Raw genomic sequence first — 16,186 nt, forward strand, 5'->3', positions numbered from 1 at the left:
AAGGTCCCTACTAATAAAGCATGTTTAAATGTACAGCTACTTATTTTGAAGTTGGAAATCCCAAGATAAAGTACAGGCACATCTGTGAATTTAAATTAAGATTTTGTGAGTTGTATTTGTTAACTTAAGTATGTAACTTTTTGTTCTCTTCAGAAAAAGAAGGAGATGGAAGGAAATGTCCAATTTTCAACCCATGTTCATTGCTAAGTTCAATTAAAGGCCAATTTGAATAGTTCCGTTTTCAGACGTTTATGTGAGTCACATTTGACTGGATTCAGATTTCAAGTGTAGGCTGAAAGTATTCCTGTCTGGGTCCTTGTACAGATCTTGACTGGAGGGCTCTGCTGCTGCATAAAAATGGCCAGTTTCTGCAGGTATAACACAACTTTAGAACAGTAAGCATAGTGGACAGGGAACTTAACATGAATTTTAATCCTGGCAACCACTGGAGAGCTTTAAGGGCAGATTGGTTGTGGTCCCACTTACGAAGGTTCAGGTTCATCGAGGCTGCTTTGCGCCAAAGTCTTTTAAGCCTGCAATTCCATTATTGGAGAAGTCAGACTTCATGATAATTCAGTGGTCAAGGAGAGTCAGGAAAATGGCTTACATCAGCTCAACTCTGTGGTCAGTGTCAAGAAGAGGGGGCATTTTTGGAAGACAGAGCAGCCATTTGCCACTAAATTGAGACGAGGAGCCAAAGTGATATCAGCATCAAATAGTATCCCCAGACTCCTTAATTTTGTGAGGTTTATGGCACTGTACACTTTTAGAACGTGGGTACCTGAAGACATCAAAGAAAAAAACGTGTTGCTGCTTAGGGATTTTTGGTCTGTATTTTGAAAAGAGAACGTAGATCAAGTTAGGAAAATGTTATCTAATGAAACAGCCTTTGGTCTTTGGTTCAAGCAGTGTTACACTAAGCGGTTTTAATTGCTTTGTTTCCCTTCTCATTTTACTATAGCATTAGTTAACAATTTTGAGAACACACAAAGTCTGATGATTATATAGGATTTTCCCATCTTCTTTGTGAAAAATATAGTATATTTGAATAGAGAGACCTGCTGTTTTCTTTATCAACTTGCAGTTACTCGTTGCTTTTACTTTGCCCAAAGGATATGGTTAACACTATTTTTTTTTGTTTTATAGATTTTTCTCAACCTTTTATTTTACTGATTACTTATTAACCACAATCAAATATTTTTACTTTCCCTACTTTCAAGTTTATGTTAATTTGGCAATTCCTGAAATTTACTGTGATGACCTATGGATAATTATCTCATACAGTACCTCTTCTTGTGCGATACCCTCGTTATTGGGAACTATCCAAGACAGTAGCTCTTCAGGGTTCAGTTGCCCATCACCATCTTTGTCATAATCATTTTCAAATCGGTCCTTCTCAACAAGGATCCATTCTGGGTCATCCTTTGCTTCTAAAACAGAAAAAGAACGACAGATTAAATGTTGTAAAGAGAAAATTATTTCTATTCATTTTACTAATAGAGTTGGATTTCCCTCATAACTAGATAAAGATAATTTACGTTCTGTGGTTTCATGTCTTAAACATATTTAGTTTTTCTGACTCTTCAGCATCCCAGAGTCATATTTTTTTATTGCTGAGAACCTGGGATATTTTTTCTTCAAACTGATATTGTTGCTAAAAGAATCCAGTTGAGTGTAGATGGCTGAATAGCCTAGCTGCAATATCAAAATGTATATTTCTTGAGCTACTGGGTAAAGACTCGTGAAATCGCCCCCAGTTTTGAAAACGTACACACCGATTACTCCAGACAAACACACTTGTAATAAATCAGTGGGGAGATCACTCATTCAGGATGCTTTGCAAAACCAAAAACTACATTTAAGGCAATCGTTATCTGTAAACAAGTCTCAAGAAAGCTTAGTGTAGATCGGTGGGGTCCATCATAAGTCAGGGAGGGCTAGATCCAGACCAGATGATCAAGATATATGTCTGAGACACATTATCATACAAATAATCTAAGTGGGACGTATTTATAGTTACTCAGCTAAGGGGGAGGGGGTAACCCCAAAACACAATCTGGGATCAGCTACACAGTCAGAGTTAAAGGGAAAGTTAAGTGGTCACAGAAACCATGGAAGATCAGGAAACTGGTGAAAAAGAGGCAACTTGGGACAGTCCTATAGGTTGGGGTGTACATTATTAGGGGAGGATTTGCCAGGAAAAGTGGTTTAAAAAGTGGTTTCTATGGAATTCAGTACTGGAATGACACCAATGTAGATGACAAAAGAATGAAATGTTTGACTTTGTAATAAATGTTCATTAAAACTCCTTACATTTACATCTTAATATTCCTTACATTAACATGCCAGTGCCCATTAAGCAAGCTGATACATAAAAGTCTTTCAAATAGGAAAACAATCAACTACCTTCTTAGGCTTGCAGATCTGCCTGATGGTCCATCTTTCCGGTGCCACTTCTTGACTTATTGTCTAATCTGATCAAAGGAGTTTGTTACCACAGTCTTCAATGCTTTTGTGAACATCCCTGCTTCTTTAGTTAAAACCCGACACCTTGCACCACACCACCACTAGAGATACCACTAATACAACTGAAGTGCTCATGAAAGGGTGGGCTACCCTCAGGACTCGATCATTCCAAAAGTCATCACTGGAAAGGTATGTCTCATCTACATTCTGAAATCCTTGCTGTTTCTCTGCCTGGCCGATACTGCCTCTTGGATCCTTGCTCTTACCCCGCTATATGCAATATGCAATTTGCAGCAGTCACTTTATCGGTCTGACACCACCCTAGGGAACTACACTGTAGGCACCTTTCCACCAACCCACCTCTCTGCCATCAACAAAGGGTGGGCTATTTCACTGACGTTACACCATTCTGAGGATTATTACTGGAGGCACGTATCCACATGTACAGATCTCATGGGTAGGTAGGTCAGTACCCGCATTCTCTGCCTCTGCACCCTGGTTTAGTATATCATAATGTCAAATAATAGGATGCACCTACCAGGGCTTCCAAGTAGCAATCTAATCAGCCAATGGCACTGGCCTTCTCACTCAAGCCAGGGATGGTGTGCTCATCACTTTCATATTTTAACTGCTACCATCATGGCTGCCTTTTCAGCTATTTCTTTCTTGCCATTATGTCCCTTTTTTTCTCAAACACCTTGTCATTATCCACCTTGTGCCCCAAGCAACCTTTGTCTTTCTAACCTCATAATTGAAAGTGCTGCCTGTGTTTTTCCAATAACAAGCTTCACTCATAGGAATTCACGTGCTTTGTGCAACAAGACCATTTACACTGCTAGACCCTAATTATGAGATTCTCGAACTCTCTGATAGGGGTAGTAACGGAATTTAACAGATCCATAGATTCACAGTACAACCTCAGACCTAGATATATTCTGGCTGCTTAAAATAACTGAAATATCCAGGGGAAAATATGTGAAATAATGGGAAATAACCAGGGAAATGTGTCCCAGAATTACTGATTTCACATACTAATTCCCCTTTCCTCAGTGGAATCGCAAGGTTCCACCTGCAAATGTTAACGCCACACCCTTGGATTAGTACCTGGGTGATGTTGGATCTCCACTGCAACAACGGGCACTCGTATGATGGTCTTGATCTTCACTTTTCCTTCTTTTCAACTTCAAGCCAAGTTCTCTGCATCAATGCATCATTTATTTATTTTTATTTATAAAGTTTTATATTGCGCAAATATGACCCGATTGGGTATCAGAGTGCTTTAGAGGTGATACAAAGTAAGTAACATGTGAGGAACAGTGGCACAAACTGAGAAACAGCAAAAATACGGTAAGTAAGCTCAATACATAAGTTCAGCAAGGCAAATAATATACATATGGTGGAACAAGAGTGCAAGATAATGCAATTAGGGTAGCCATTGGTTCATATAAAATGATTTCATTTCTTTTTTGAATGATGCAGTAGAAGGGATCGTCCTGATTTCAGGTGGTAAGGAGTTCCAAATTTTCAGGGCAAACCCTGAGAAGGCTCTGTTGCAAGTTTTCTTTTTATGGATCATCTGTGGTTTTCGCAACAGGGAGCGGTTACTTCTAGAAGGTCTGTCTCCACCAGATCGTTCTAAGTTGTATGCCAAGTATTGTGGTGTGTTGTAGTTTTGGGACTTTGACTTTGGGAGTCATGCAAGCAAGCTTTAGTTGTATTCTTACCTCATAAGGTTGCCAGTTCAGGGACTTTACATCTGGGGAGATGTGTTTGTATCTTTTAGTTCCAGTGACGAGTCTGGCAGCAGCATTAAGTCCACAAAGAGACGCACTTCCAGAATACAATCTTAGAATGACTAAGGCTTGGAACACTGATTTGAGTTAGTCATGAGGGAGGAAAGGTTTTAATTTCCTTAGAATGTTCATTTGGTAGTTTGCTCCTTTGGTGGCAGCACTAATGAGCTCCTGCATATTCAAGTACTTTATTAATGCTATCTCCCCAGAGATTTCTCCGAATCGAAAATGTGAGGAGAGCAGTTAAGGGCTGCTATATGCTTCATCCATAAATCAGTCTTGGGTTTCGGATTGGGTGGGGCGATGAGGAGCAATTGGGTTTTGATAGCGTTTAGTTTGAGATGGTTATGCGTTAGCCAGATTTGAGAATTTTGTAGAGTTGCATTGAAGGACCTGACGTCATCTGGGGAGATTTTCAAATACAGTTGAGCATCGTCTACGTACATGTGCTATTGAATGTTGGAAGCTTTCAAGGAATCTGCTACAGGTGAAAGAGAGGACCCTTGTGAAACCCCTAGGATGACCGATGTAGCAAAGGAAAGGGAGTGAATCACCTTAACTCTTTGGGATCTGTTGTGGAGAAATGAAGTGAACCAGTCTAGTACGGTTCCTGACAGCTCCATTCTATATTCAAGTAAATCTAGTAAACTGTTGTGTTTGTTGTGTTTAATAGTATCAAACGCAGAAGACAGGTCAAAGCGGATGAGAAGGCACACTTCATTTTTATTCAGCATCTTCAGAAAATTATCAACTATGCGCGTGAGCACTGATTCAGTGCTGTGGCCTTGGCAGAAGCCAGATTGGAATTGGTCTAGAAATTTGAATTGATCTATATGGTTGTAAAGTTGGGCCTGAACACACTCTCTAGGAGCTTTGCCAGGGTGGGAACGTAGGAGATGGGCCTGAAATTGTTACGGTCCAGGCCACCTGCATCAGGTTCTTTTTAGGATGAGGGTTACCTGCTCTACTTTTAGGCAATCTGGGATAGTGCCTTGGTGAAGTGAACAATTAACTATCTTTGTCCAGAGTGAGAGTAAAGAAGATTTGATCTCCCTGAAAATATTCGGAGGTAACGGAACTATGAAGTCATTAGAGGGTTTCAATGCTGTAAGAAAGTTGTGGATGTTGCTTTGAATAAGGGATGTGAATGAATGTCAGGCAGCATTGTTTTTGAGGGAATGTACTGCGCGAACCCCAGAATCAATTGTCGATTAAGGGGGCAGATTAGTGTGAGGAATGATCGGAAGGAGCATCCTCGCTATCTGCAGAGCATCCTCGATTTTCTTTCCTTTTGCTCTCGAAGAAGGAAGCAAAATCAATGCTCTTTGGAAGAGGTTTGTACCATTGCAAGAAGAATTGGGATTGATCGAATGTTGTTTGACAAGTTCAAAAAGTTTTTTAGGCAGGTTTTTGGCTAGATCCAGTTGGGTTCTCAAGAAATTTGCTTTCAAACTTTTAATTCGTTTATTGCAGGTGTTCCTCACCGATCATTGGTGTTTTAGTTGATCAATGGACAGTGAGGATCTCCAAACTCTTTCTGCTAGTCTCAGCTTGCGTCTTTCCGCATGCAGGCTCTTGTTGAAGCAAGGTATAGAGTCTTTGGTAGATATTCTTTATAGTTGTAAGGCCGCAACTGAGACAAGAATGTTCAAGATGGAAGTGTTGTAGGAATCAGTGAGAATGTTGAGTTCTGCCATGTCAACTTGGGGGACATGGCAGAAAATTGTTAATGAGGGCAGTCCGGTCATTAGGGTTTTGGTTCCACAGACTTATTTTCCATTATTTGGGTTACTTTAGTTGATACTTTTTTAACTCATCACCTTAGAAATGAGGATGGTAATACAGTGTTGATCTGATCAATCACAAGGGGATAATGAGTTTAAGTTGGATGTTGTTCCTTTTCACAATGTTTAAGTCCAAGCTCTGAAGCTTGATGTGAGCAGGGGTGTCATAGATTTGGAACAGCTCAAGGTCTGATAAAAAGATTTTGAAGCTGTTCACTGCATGTTCATTCAGATTATTCTAGTGTAGGTTGAAGTCTCCCAGGAAGAACTGAGTAGCTTGCTGATCAGTGTTGGTTGAAAAGATTTCCATGATTTGTTCAATGAAAGGGAGGTTGTCTCCAGGGTGATGGAAGATCGCGTGAAGTTTGCAAACATGTTTGTTTTACTAGCAATAGCAATGCCTAGCTATTCGCAAGCGGGAAGAGTAGCGGTATTTGATTGTTTCTCGTCAAGGGTGTTACGGAAGATACAGGCTACCCCACCACCTTGTCTGTTTGCTCTATCTAGCCTAATGATACAGTGACTAGGAGGTCTAGTATAGGAGCTGAGGCAACATTAAGCCAGGTGTCTGTAAGTATAAGGATGTCCAGCTTATGAGTGAAGATGAGGTCAAAAATATCTGGTGCCGCCGCTCTGCAGTTGAGGAGCATGAATTTAAGATAAGTAGAGGCATTAGCTAAGGGAGACTCTGTGATGTTAATGCGCTTAAGATTGTCTTAGTTAACGGCTCAGGAATTATGCCTAGGTTCTCTGTGTGGATTAGCAGGAATAGTTTGGATTTGGCTCCTCCTATCAGTTTCGGAATTTTTTAGGGGGTTTGAAGAGATGAGGCGGGCTTTGATGTCACAGTCACGAAGTTGGTTAGTCAGTTTGAGAGGCAGAGAGGGGACCTTCAGGAAGGGTATAGTCTTCCTAGTTAGAGGAGAACTGTGAAGGAGGGTGAGAGGGTGCCCTACAGCAGAAGTTGCCGGATTGTACATGGGTACCCGTAAAGCTCAGCAGGAACCTTTTGGGCCTTTGAATGCCCACCAACTCTGCAGTGATGAATGTGAAGCTCCATAGATCTGCCTTGAGTTGACAAAGGTTGAGTGAGATCTCATCTAGTCTGGATTCCATAGAGGTGTGGTAGGGCGTAGGCCGGTAGAGGAAGGGAAGCCAAGGGTAGTGGTAAAGAAATGTTGCTGAGCAAGGAGGTCCAGCACAGGGTATATCTGGCTGGACTAAAGTGGCAGTGGGGTAAGGGAGAGGTCTGAGAGTTGAGCGGTGTTGTAAGAGACGCAATGTTAGTCGTGTTAGGGAACTGATTCCGAAATGTCTGACGCTTGTACCAAGGGGAAATCAGAGGGCGTGCAGACAGGAATCACAGGGGTGAATTCGGAAAACCATAGTACAGTCATGAGGGAGGGCTTAGAGTCAGGCCTTGGAGACTCTGTGCTCACTATTCTGAGAGCACAGACTTAATGAGGACCTGCTTGGGGCATCAATCGGAGAGCCATTGTCCTTCGAAAGAGAGGAATCTAAAAATTAAGAGAGGGGAACGAGGTACGGGCACATGGTATAAAGCAGCTGAAATGGGTCTGGAAGTGGCTACGGCAATAGTAGGTGATACTAGAGATTCCTGAGAAAAGATCGAGGGGCCAATGTGAGCTTGAGAGGGGAAAATAGCCCCTTTTGGCCACAGCAGTTTTGATGGTGGTAAACATTTCGTCCAGTATTTCTAGGTTGTTATTAGACGATTATAAGAGGAGGATCCTATTGATGTATTAGGAGGTGGTAGTATCTGCTCTGTAAAGGGGAGAAGGGGCTTCCGATAGTCTGAGACCATAGGGCGCTTTCCTCCATTGTGCTCATCTTTTAGTGAAGAAGATGAGGTCACTGATAATAGTCCCCTTATTAGAGCAGCAGAATAATGGTTTGGAGATAAGAGTTTCTGGGTGAGATTTGAGGAATCTATGTTTAAGTCTTTTAGAGGCATTTTTAGTAAGATTAGGAGGGTACTTAATTATGTAGGCATTGCATCCTGTTGGTTCTAGTTTAATATCTATTACTCTTGGTAAAATGTGCTCATATTCTGCAAAGAGATCCATTAACAATAGAGGAGGGTTCCAGAAATGAACATGCAGTACTTCGGTTACAGTGTTGGCTGTGAAAAGCGAACAATGTTAGTATTCTTTCCTGTTTATTTAATTATTTTTCCCTCTTTGTCTCTTTCCTTAATTCCTTCTTCTTTATTTCACTTATATTTTGTCAATTCGTTTCTCCCTTCATTTCTTCAACTCTTCCTCCTTTTTTATTTTCCTTTTTTTCCTTCCTTCCCTTTTCTTTTTCTTCTCTGAGTGCTTTCCTTCTCGCTTTAGCCACCTTTCTCATCCTTTCCTTTTTACTTTTTTCTTTCCTGGGGTAGAAGGGTAGACCTTATCAAATGAAGCGGGAGAAGAGAAAGAAAAAAAAGTAATTTGTTTTTTTCCATGTGGGTAATACCAGATCCACCATCTTAAGTTGGTCCTCAAGTCCAAGGATTAAGAGGGAAAGTTAAAATGGCCAGGAATGCAAATGCTACTTACCAGTATGCATCTGTTCTTGGCATGTAGGGCTGCTGACATTCATATCTGTGCATAGATCGCCGCCTAGTGTTGGGTCCGGATGATTGCACATTGTTGTCCTGGAAGAGTCTTCGAAGTATCACGAGATAGGTGGCTCCTCCCCTGGACTACAGTGCGCATGGGCATCGCCTCCATCCCCAGATTGTTTTTAGCCATTGGCAGAGATGGAGTGAAGTATGTGAGTGATGCCCATGCTAAGAGCATATAAATATATGTAAATGAATACTGCAGCTGCTACAGGCGCCGGGGAGGAGGGCGGGCGATATGAATGTCAGCAGCCCTACATGCCAAGAACAGATGCATACTGGTAAGTAGCATTTGCAGTTCGAGGCATGTGGGCTGCTGAATTCATATCTGTGCATAGAATACATAGCAGTCCCTCCATTAGCGGCGGCCGCCCGTGCCAGCTGCAGCAGTTTGAAAAAGTGTTCTGAGAACAGCCTGACCAACAGCTGCCTACTGTTTAGAGTGCACGTCTACACAGTAATGTTTAGTGAAAGTATGTGTGGTAGACCATGTGGCTGCTCTACAAATATCTTCTAAGGGAATGTTACCTAGGAAAGCCATAGAGGCCCCCAACTTTCTGGTGGAGTGGGCTCTTGGTGGAATTGTGAGAGTGCGTTTAGCTTTAGCGTAACAGATCTGAATGCATTTCACGATCCACCTAGCGATCCCAGCTTTGGAGATAGCGTTTCCCTTGTGGTGTGAGGCAAATGCAACAAAAAGTTGCTTGGTCTTACGAAAATCTTTTGTCCTGTCAATGTAGTACATCAAGGCTCTCTTAACATCAAGGGTGTGGAGCATCCGCTCCGCCAGTGACTCTGGGTTTTGAAAAAACACTGGTAACTCAATTGTCTGGTTTATGTGGAATTGAGATACAACCTTGGGTAAGAATTTAGGGTTAGTGCGGAGCACCACCCTGTTAGCGTGTACTTGGAAGAAAGGTTCTTGGATGGTGAGCGCCTGCAACTCGCTAACCCTCCGTAGCGATGTAATTGCTACTAAGAAAGCAACCTTCCAAGTCAGAAACTGAAGCTCACAAGAGTGCAGTGGCTCAAAGGGAGGACCCATCAGCCTTGCAAGAACCACATTGAGGTTCCATTCCGGAGCTGGTGGTGTCCGTGGTGGAATGACTCTTTTGAGACCTTCCAAAAAAGCCTTGATAGCAGGGACCTTAAAAAGTGATAGGTGTTGCCTATTCTGGAGGTATGCTGCCATCGCAGACAAGTGAATGCGGATGGAAGAGTACGCCAAATTGCATTGGTACAGGTGGAACAGGTAGCAAATGATGTTCTGAATGGAAGCATCCAGTGGGTCAATATCGTGGTTTACACAGTACATGACAAACCGCTTCCATTTGGCCGCGTAACAAGCTCGAGTAGTGGGCTTCCTTGCCTCCCGAATGATGTCCATGCAATCGGGGGGAAGATTGAGGTAGCCAAACTCTAGGACTTCAGGAGCCAGATCGCCAGGTTGAGCTGTTGCGGATCTGGGTGCTGAATGTCGCCATGGCTCTGCGTCAGAAGGCTGGGGGTGAGATGAAGCCTTTGATGCGGTACCACGGAGAGTTCCAGAAACGTGGTGTACCATGGTTGGCGAGCCCACGTTGGAGCAACCAGGATGAGAGTCATCGAGTGCTGCCTGAGTTTGCGTGCCACCAGCGGTATCAGAGGTGCTGGGGGAAAAGCGTACGCAAATCTGCCTGACCAGTTCATCCACATCGCATTGCCCTGCGATTGCGGGTGTGGGAACCTGGCGGCGAAGCTTTGGCATTTTGCGTTCTCCTTTGTGGCAAACAGGTCTATCTCTGGATGACCCCACTTTTGGAAGTACGGGTGGAGTACTGATGGATGTATCTCCCACTCGTGCATTTGGTGGCTGTGCCTGCTGAGCAGGTCCGCCATCTGGTTGTCTTTGCCCGGGAGATGCTCTGCCATGAGGAAGATGTTCCTCTGAATGGCCCACTTCCACATGCTCTGAGCCAGATGAGACAGCTGCGGAGAGTGTGTGCCCCCCTGTTTCTGAATGTAGTACATGGCCGTCATGTTGTCCGTCCGGATCAACACGACCTTGTTGCACAGATGTACTTTGAATGCCTTCAGGGCCATGAAGATTGCCATCAGTTCCAAAACGTTGATGTGCATCTTCCTCTGCTGTAGTGTCCATAGTCCCTGCACCGTGTAATGGAGTACATGCGCTCCCCATCCCTGGAGAGAAGCGTCCGTTGTCAGGATAATCTGTGGCACAGGCTCCTGGAACGGTCGGCCCTTGCAAAGGTTTTGTGGATTCCACCAATGCAGAGAGTTGTACGCCCGACCGCTCACCAACACTAGGTTTGTCAGTTGCCCATGAGCCTGAGTCCACTGACGTGCCAGGCACTCCTGAAGCGGACGCATATGTAGTCTCGCGTGCGGGACGATGGAGATGCAGGAGGCCATCATGCCTATCAACTGCATGAACACCTTCGCTGGAAGCGAGTGCTGAGGTCTGAATCGTTGGATCAGTGTTTGGATACTGGCGATTCTCACTGAGTTTGGCTGCGCAGTGGCTGCCAGGGTGTTTATTGTCGCGCCCAGATACTGCCGCATATGGGCGGGTTGGAGATGGGATTTCGGATAGTTCAGCGAGAATCCCAGATCGTGCAGGAGATGAATGGTACGGGACACGTGGTCGGCGCACTGCTGCTTTGTTTTTGCCTGAATGAGCCAGTCGTCCAGATAAGGATAGACGTGGATGTTCTGGCGTCATAGATGCGCCGCCACAGTCGCCAGGCACTTTGTAAAGACTCTTGGTGCTGTGGTGACGCCGAACGGCAGAACCCTGAACTGGTAGTGCTGGTCTTGAATCGTGAATCTGAGATACTTCCTGTGGGAAGGATGCAGGGGGATATGAAAGTATGCATCCTTTAGATCTAACGTAGCCAGGAAGTCCCCCTGTTGAAGCAGAGGGAGTACCTGCTGTAACGTGAGCATATGGAAGTGCTCCGAGAGAATATACCAGTTGAGGGGCCTGAGGTCCAGGATGGGCCTGAGGGATCCGTCCTTTTTGGAGATTAGAAAATACAGGGAGTAAACCCCTGTTCCCCTTTCTTGCAGTGGAACGAGCTCTATTGCCCCTTTTTGCAGCATGACTTTGACCTCCTGCTGCAACAAGTGCAAGTGCTCGCCGGACATAGGACGGCTTCTTGGAGGTATGTTTGGTGGAGTGGAAGTAAGTTCCAGACAGTAACCGTACTGGATAAGAGATTTGACCCACCTGTCCGTGGTGATGGATTTCCACGTGGGCAGGAACTGTTGGAGTCTCCCCCCGGCCGGTGTTGTGTGGTCGGGGGGCAGTGACAAGACGTCACTGCTTGTTGGCGGTGGTGGACCTGGAGCTGTTGTTTCCACGTCCCCTGCCCTTGACGTTGTTGCCTCTGTAGCCACCTCTACCCTTGTTGGTGTATGAGGTTTGGGTATTGCTCTTATAGTACTGTGTGGATTGCGATGCCTGACCCTTTGAGGTGCCTCTGGTATTGAAGCGGCGAAAAGAACCACCCCGAAACTGCTGAGATTGGAGGGCCCCCATAGACTTGGCAGTGTCTGTGTCTTTCTTCATTTTTTCAAGTGTCGCATCCACCTCGGGGCCAAACAGGTGGTCAGGATTAACTGTTTGGTTCAGTATGGTTGTTTGTATATCTGGTTTAAAGCCTGATATCCGAAGCCATGCATGTCTTCTTAGCAACACACTAGTGTTGATTGCCCTGGAGGCTGTATCAGCCACATCTAGCGCACATTTGATGGAAGCGTTAGTGATTAGCTTGCCCTCCTGAATTAACATCTCCCCAGCCTCCTTGTACTGGTCAGGTAAGTGCTGCAACAGTGTTTCTAGGGTGTCATAGTGAGCCCTATCGTAGCGTGCAAGTAGGGCCTGCGTGTTTGAAATGCGCCAAATGTTAGCTGCCTGCGCAGCAATCCGTTTCCCTGAGGCCTCAAATATTTTCGACTCTTTGTCTGGGGGAGGAGCGTCACCAGTTGTCTGTGAATTCGCCCTCTTCCGAGCGTTGGATACAACCAAAGAGTCCAGTGGCAAGTGTCCCTTGATGTATGTTGGATCCGAGGGCGCTGCCTTATACTTTTTGTCAATTCGAGGATTGATGACACGTGCCCGAGTGGGCTCCTTGAAGACCTCCGGCGCGTGCTTTAGCACTCCTTTGAGCATTGGCAATGTCTTGACTGACTTCTCGGCCACTGAGAAAGTGTCAAACAAAAAATCCACATCCACAGGATCTGAGTGGAGCTCAACATCATGATTAGCTGCGGCCCTCTCAATCAAAGCGTTGAAGGCTGCAGAGTCCTCCGTCGGTGAGGTTTTAGCCGCAAAGAGCTGCGGTTCTTGACCCGACTGCGGGTCGTCTGGGTCGGCTCCGGCCGACCAAGGTTCATGTTCCTCCTCCGGATCCGAGTACGCCGGGTAGTTGTACTCGACCTCCTCCTCATCGTCACCCTCCCCCGCGTTGGAACGCGTTGGAGAACGTTCCACATGTTTGGGAGACGAAGGCTCCATAGGGGCCGAAGTACCCGCCGAGTCTTTGAGAGGAATCCGAAAATGTTCTAACACCGGCTCCGTGGTGATTTTCAGTTTGAGGAGAGACAATTTCCCATTATAGGTGTCGATGATGACATCTCAACGCTCTTCCTCCGCGAGTGGCTGGAGTCGAAGCTTCGACACCACCAATGACGCTTTGGACGTCGACATCCCCTTCGAGGGCACGTCCGCCCCCTGCTTCGGAGCGAAGGCTTTCGGCGTCGACTTCGGCGGCAGGGTGAAGCGAATAGGCGTTTGCACCTTTGCCGTCTTCGATGCGGTCTTCGGCACCACGCCCTCTGGTTCGGGAACCACAGCGTCCTTCCGAATCCGTTGCAGGGACTCCGCGACCTTTTTCGTCAAGGCTGGAGAGGGCTTGACCGGCTCGAACGATTTCCCCGAGTCGGGAGTCGGGTCGGCTGGAGGCACCCGTCTTTGGAGCCGACACAGTGCCATCCTTGGCCCCGACGGCCGGAGCCGGCGCAGCCAGAGCTTTGGAATCGCCTTGACGCTTCTTCGAAGCTTTCTTCGGGTCGTCGACCTCGACCATCTTCGGCGCCGACGCAGCCGCGTCGGCCGCCTTTGCCTTCGGCGTCGACCCCGAGGCTTTGGGGTCGGCCATTTTGGCGTGGCTCTTCAAGTCGGCCATTTTGAGTTTTTTAGATGTTGACGACTCTAGAGCCTTCTGTCCCACCAGTGGAGCTTTCACTTTCGGTTTCGAAACCGTTGGTGTGGATCCCGATGGCTTCACTTTCGTTTTCTTCAACGGGAGTGGCGCATCAGAAATGTCCGTGGCCGGGCCGAGAGGCGGGGCTGCTGGACTAGTAACAAGGTCTTGGGTAAGGCCCGAAGGCGATCCCTCGACCTGGGCCGTATGTTGGGGGTTGACCCCTGAGTCAGTTTGAGGGTGCTCTTCCTCCGAGCTATCCCCCACGGTGGCAATGGCCCCATCGTCGTCCCCTACCTCGTCGCCGGCTTCATCAAACTCCTCATCTCCCGCGTCGTAGTCATCTCCCTCCGACGCAAGGCTAGAGTCCGAAACCTGAAAGACATTGTCGTCTTCCACAAACTCTTCGAAGATGTTGTCCGGCGGGGGCGCCGGGGGTGCCGACAACTGGGCCTGGAGTCGAGCGGCCCGACGATGCTTGAGGGTCTTCTCACACCGGAACTTTGAGCAGGCCATGCACCTGGCCTCGTCATGGTCCGGTGACAAACACTTGTTGCACACAGGGTGCACGTCGAGGTGTGAATATTTGGAGGTGCACACCGGGCACCTCTTGAACGGAGTTCGTTCCATGTTCAGTAGTTTGGAGCGTCGAGTAGGCCCGTCCGCGCCGACAGCACGCGGAGGGGCAGGAAGCGTTCGGAGCTGAGAAGGAAGACAGACCCGAACGAAACAATACCGACGCTCAGCCTAAAGACCTTTTGGTCTCAAGTTTAGAAAATTAAACAACTATCGATCCCGACAGAGGGAACCGATACACATCCGAACCCAATGGCGGAAAAAAACAATCTGGGGATGGAGGCGATGCCCATGCGCACTGTAGTCCAGGGGAGGAGCCACCTATCTCGTGATACTTCGAAGACTCTTCCAGGACAACAATGTGCAATCATCCGGACCCAACACTAGGCGGCGATCTATGCACAGATATGAATTCAGCAGCCCACATGCCTCGAACTAGTCAATACCAGTAACTTGCCAAAACAGAGAAGGGCTCCTTCACACAAATCACCTCAATCCGGAGAACACAGCCAGAACTCCATCCCAGGCGAGTTACACAGCACCTCAAGCGATGGAGGAGGGGGGTGCTGAGGGTGTGGTTCGGGGATTTACCGTGGTCAAGGCTCAGTTCGGTAGACACCGGCTGCTGAGGGGAACATCAGCGAGCGGAGAGGGTGAACCACCAATGCTGATCCACAATGCGATGAGGGCGCCGAGCCCCGGAACCCCTTACTCCAATCAGCTTGGTAATGATCACCTAGTAGGGAGCAAGTGTGGAGCTCGCAGCGAGAATTGTGGAAACAGTCCCTCCTTCAGTCAAGACTCAGCCGTGCTTGATCCCCGGCCGACAGGACCATGACCAGAACCAGTAGGGTGGATAGTGTTCTCCAGCTGGAATCCGAACATTGGATCCGGCAACAATGGGCAAGAGGACAAGTAGAGAGACTCGGAAGAGGCAGGGAGAGCCAAGTCGCAAGCAATCGGATGTGACAAGGCAAAGACACCCACCAGATCATGCTAAAAAGCATACTGGGGCATGGCCAAGCTACCGATGGAGTGAGGCGTGTCTCGCTGTGTCCCCGCTCCTACGTAGCCTACCAAAGCAGATCTTAGACCATCAGTGCCTGCAATCTCACCACTGCGGCTGCCCGAGTTTCATACTGCTGCCTGCTGTTGGGGGAACAAGCCAGACGTCCTCCATTACTGCTCGACAGATCCGTTGATTGCTGCCGGAGAGAATACCATGGCATGAGCTGCCATTTTGAGGCCTGCGACGGAGCCGCCTATCTTCCCCGGATAGCCTTGCTGAGCCCGCTTCTTGACTCCTGTGTCCTCGGCGACAGCCTACCTTCTGCTGCTGTGGAGGGGATGGGTCGAACACCTGCCGCTCCCTCCTGGCACCTTCTGCGGCCGATGCCGCACGGGCCCTGGCAGTTTGACCAGCCATCTTTCGGCCTGCAATACCGGCCCCCGCCGTGACTGGGGACACCGCGGGGATCGTGCCTAGTCTCTTGGTCCTTGCGGGGTGGCTCATCCGGCACTGTAGCGCACTGCAGTGGCGTTTGACCAACGAGGGAGACAGCAGGACCTGCATCACTATGGGGATCGGCAGTCTCCTCAACTGCTGCTAAGATGCCCAAACTACTGGTGTCGCTGGCTTGGGGCCTGCGGTGGTGCTGTTGATTGCCCCTGGGGGGCCCGGTGTGGCTTGTCGAATACATCTTGAGGCTCTGACAGTGACCTGCTCCCCCC

At 47.2% G+C, this 16,186-nt stretch overlaps 1 protein-coding gene across 1 annotated transcript in view; it reads right to left on the reverse strand.

Annotated features, from left to right (window-relative positions):
* Positions 1–16,186, reverse strand: part of RCN2 (reticulocalbin 2) — a 176,898-nt gene that overhangs the window by 24,300 nt on the left and 136,412 nt on the right. Inside the window, exon 7 of the mRNA XM_086921907.1 lies at positions 1,288–1,430. Within this exon, the coding sequence (XP_086778033.1) occupies positions 1,288–1,430 (143 nt within the window). The remainder of the gene's footprint in view (positions 1–1,287; positions 1,431–16,186) is intronic.

This window comes from Lissotriton vulgaris, chromosome 5 (assembly GCF_964263255.1).
Source record: "Lissotriton vulgaris chromosome 5, aLisVul1.2, whole genome shotgun sequence".
Taxonomy (NCBI): domain Eukaryota; kingdom Metazoa; phylum Chordata; class Amphibia; order Caudata; family Salamandridae; genus Lissotriton; species Lissotriton vulgaris.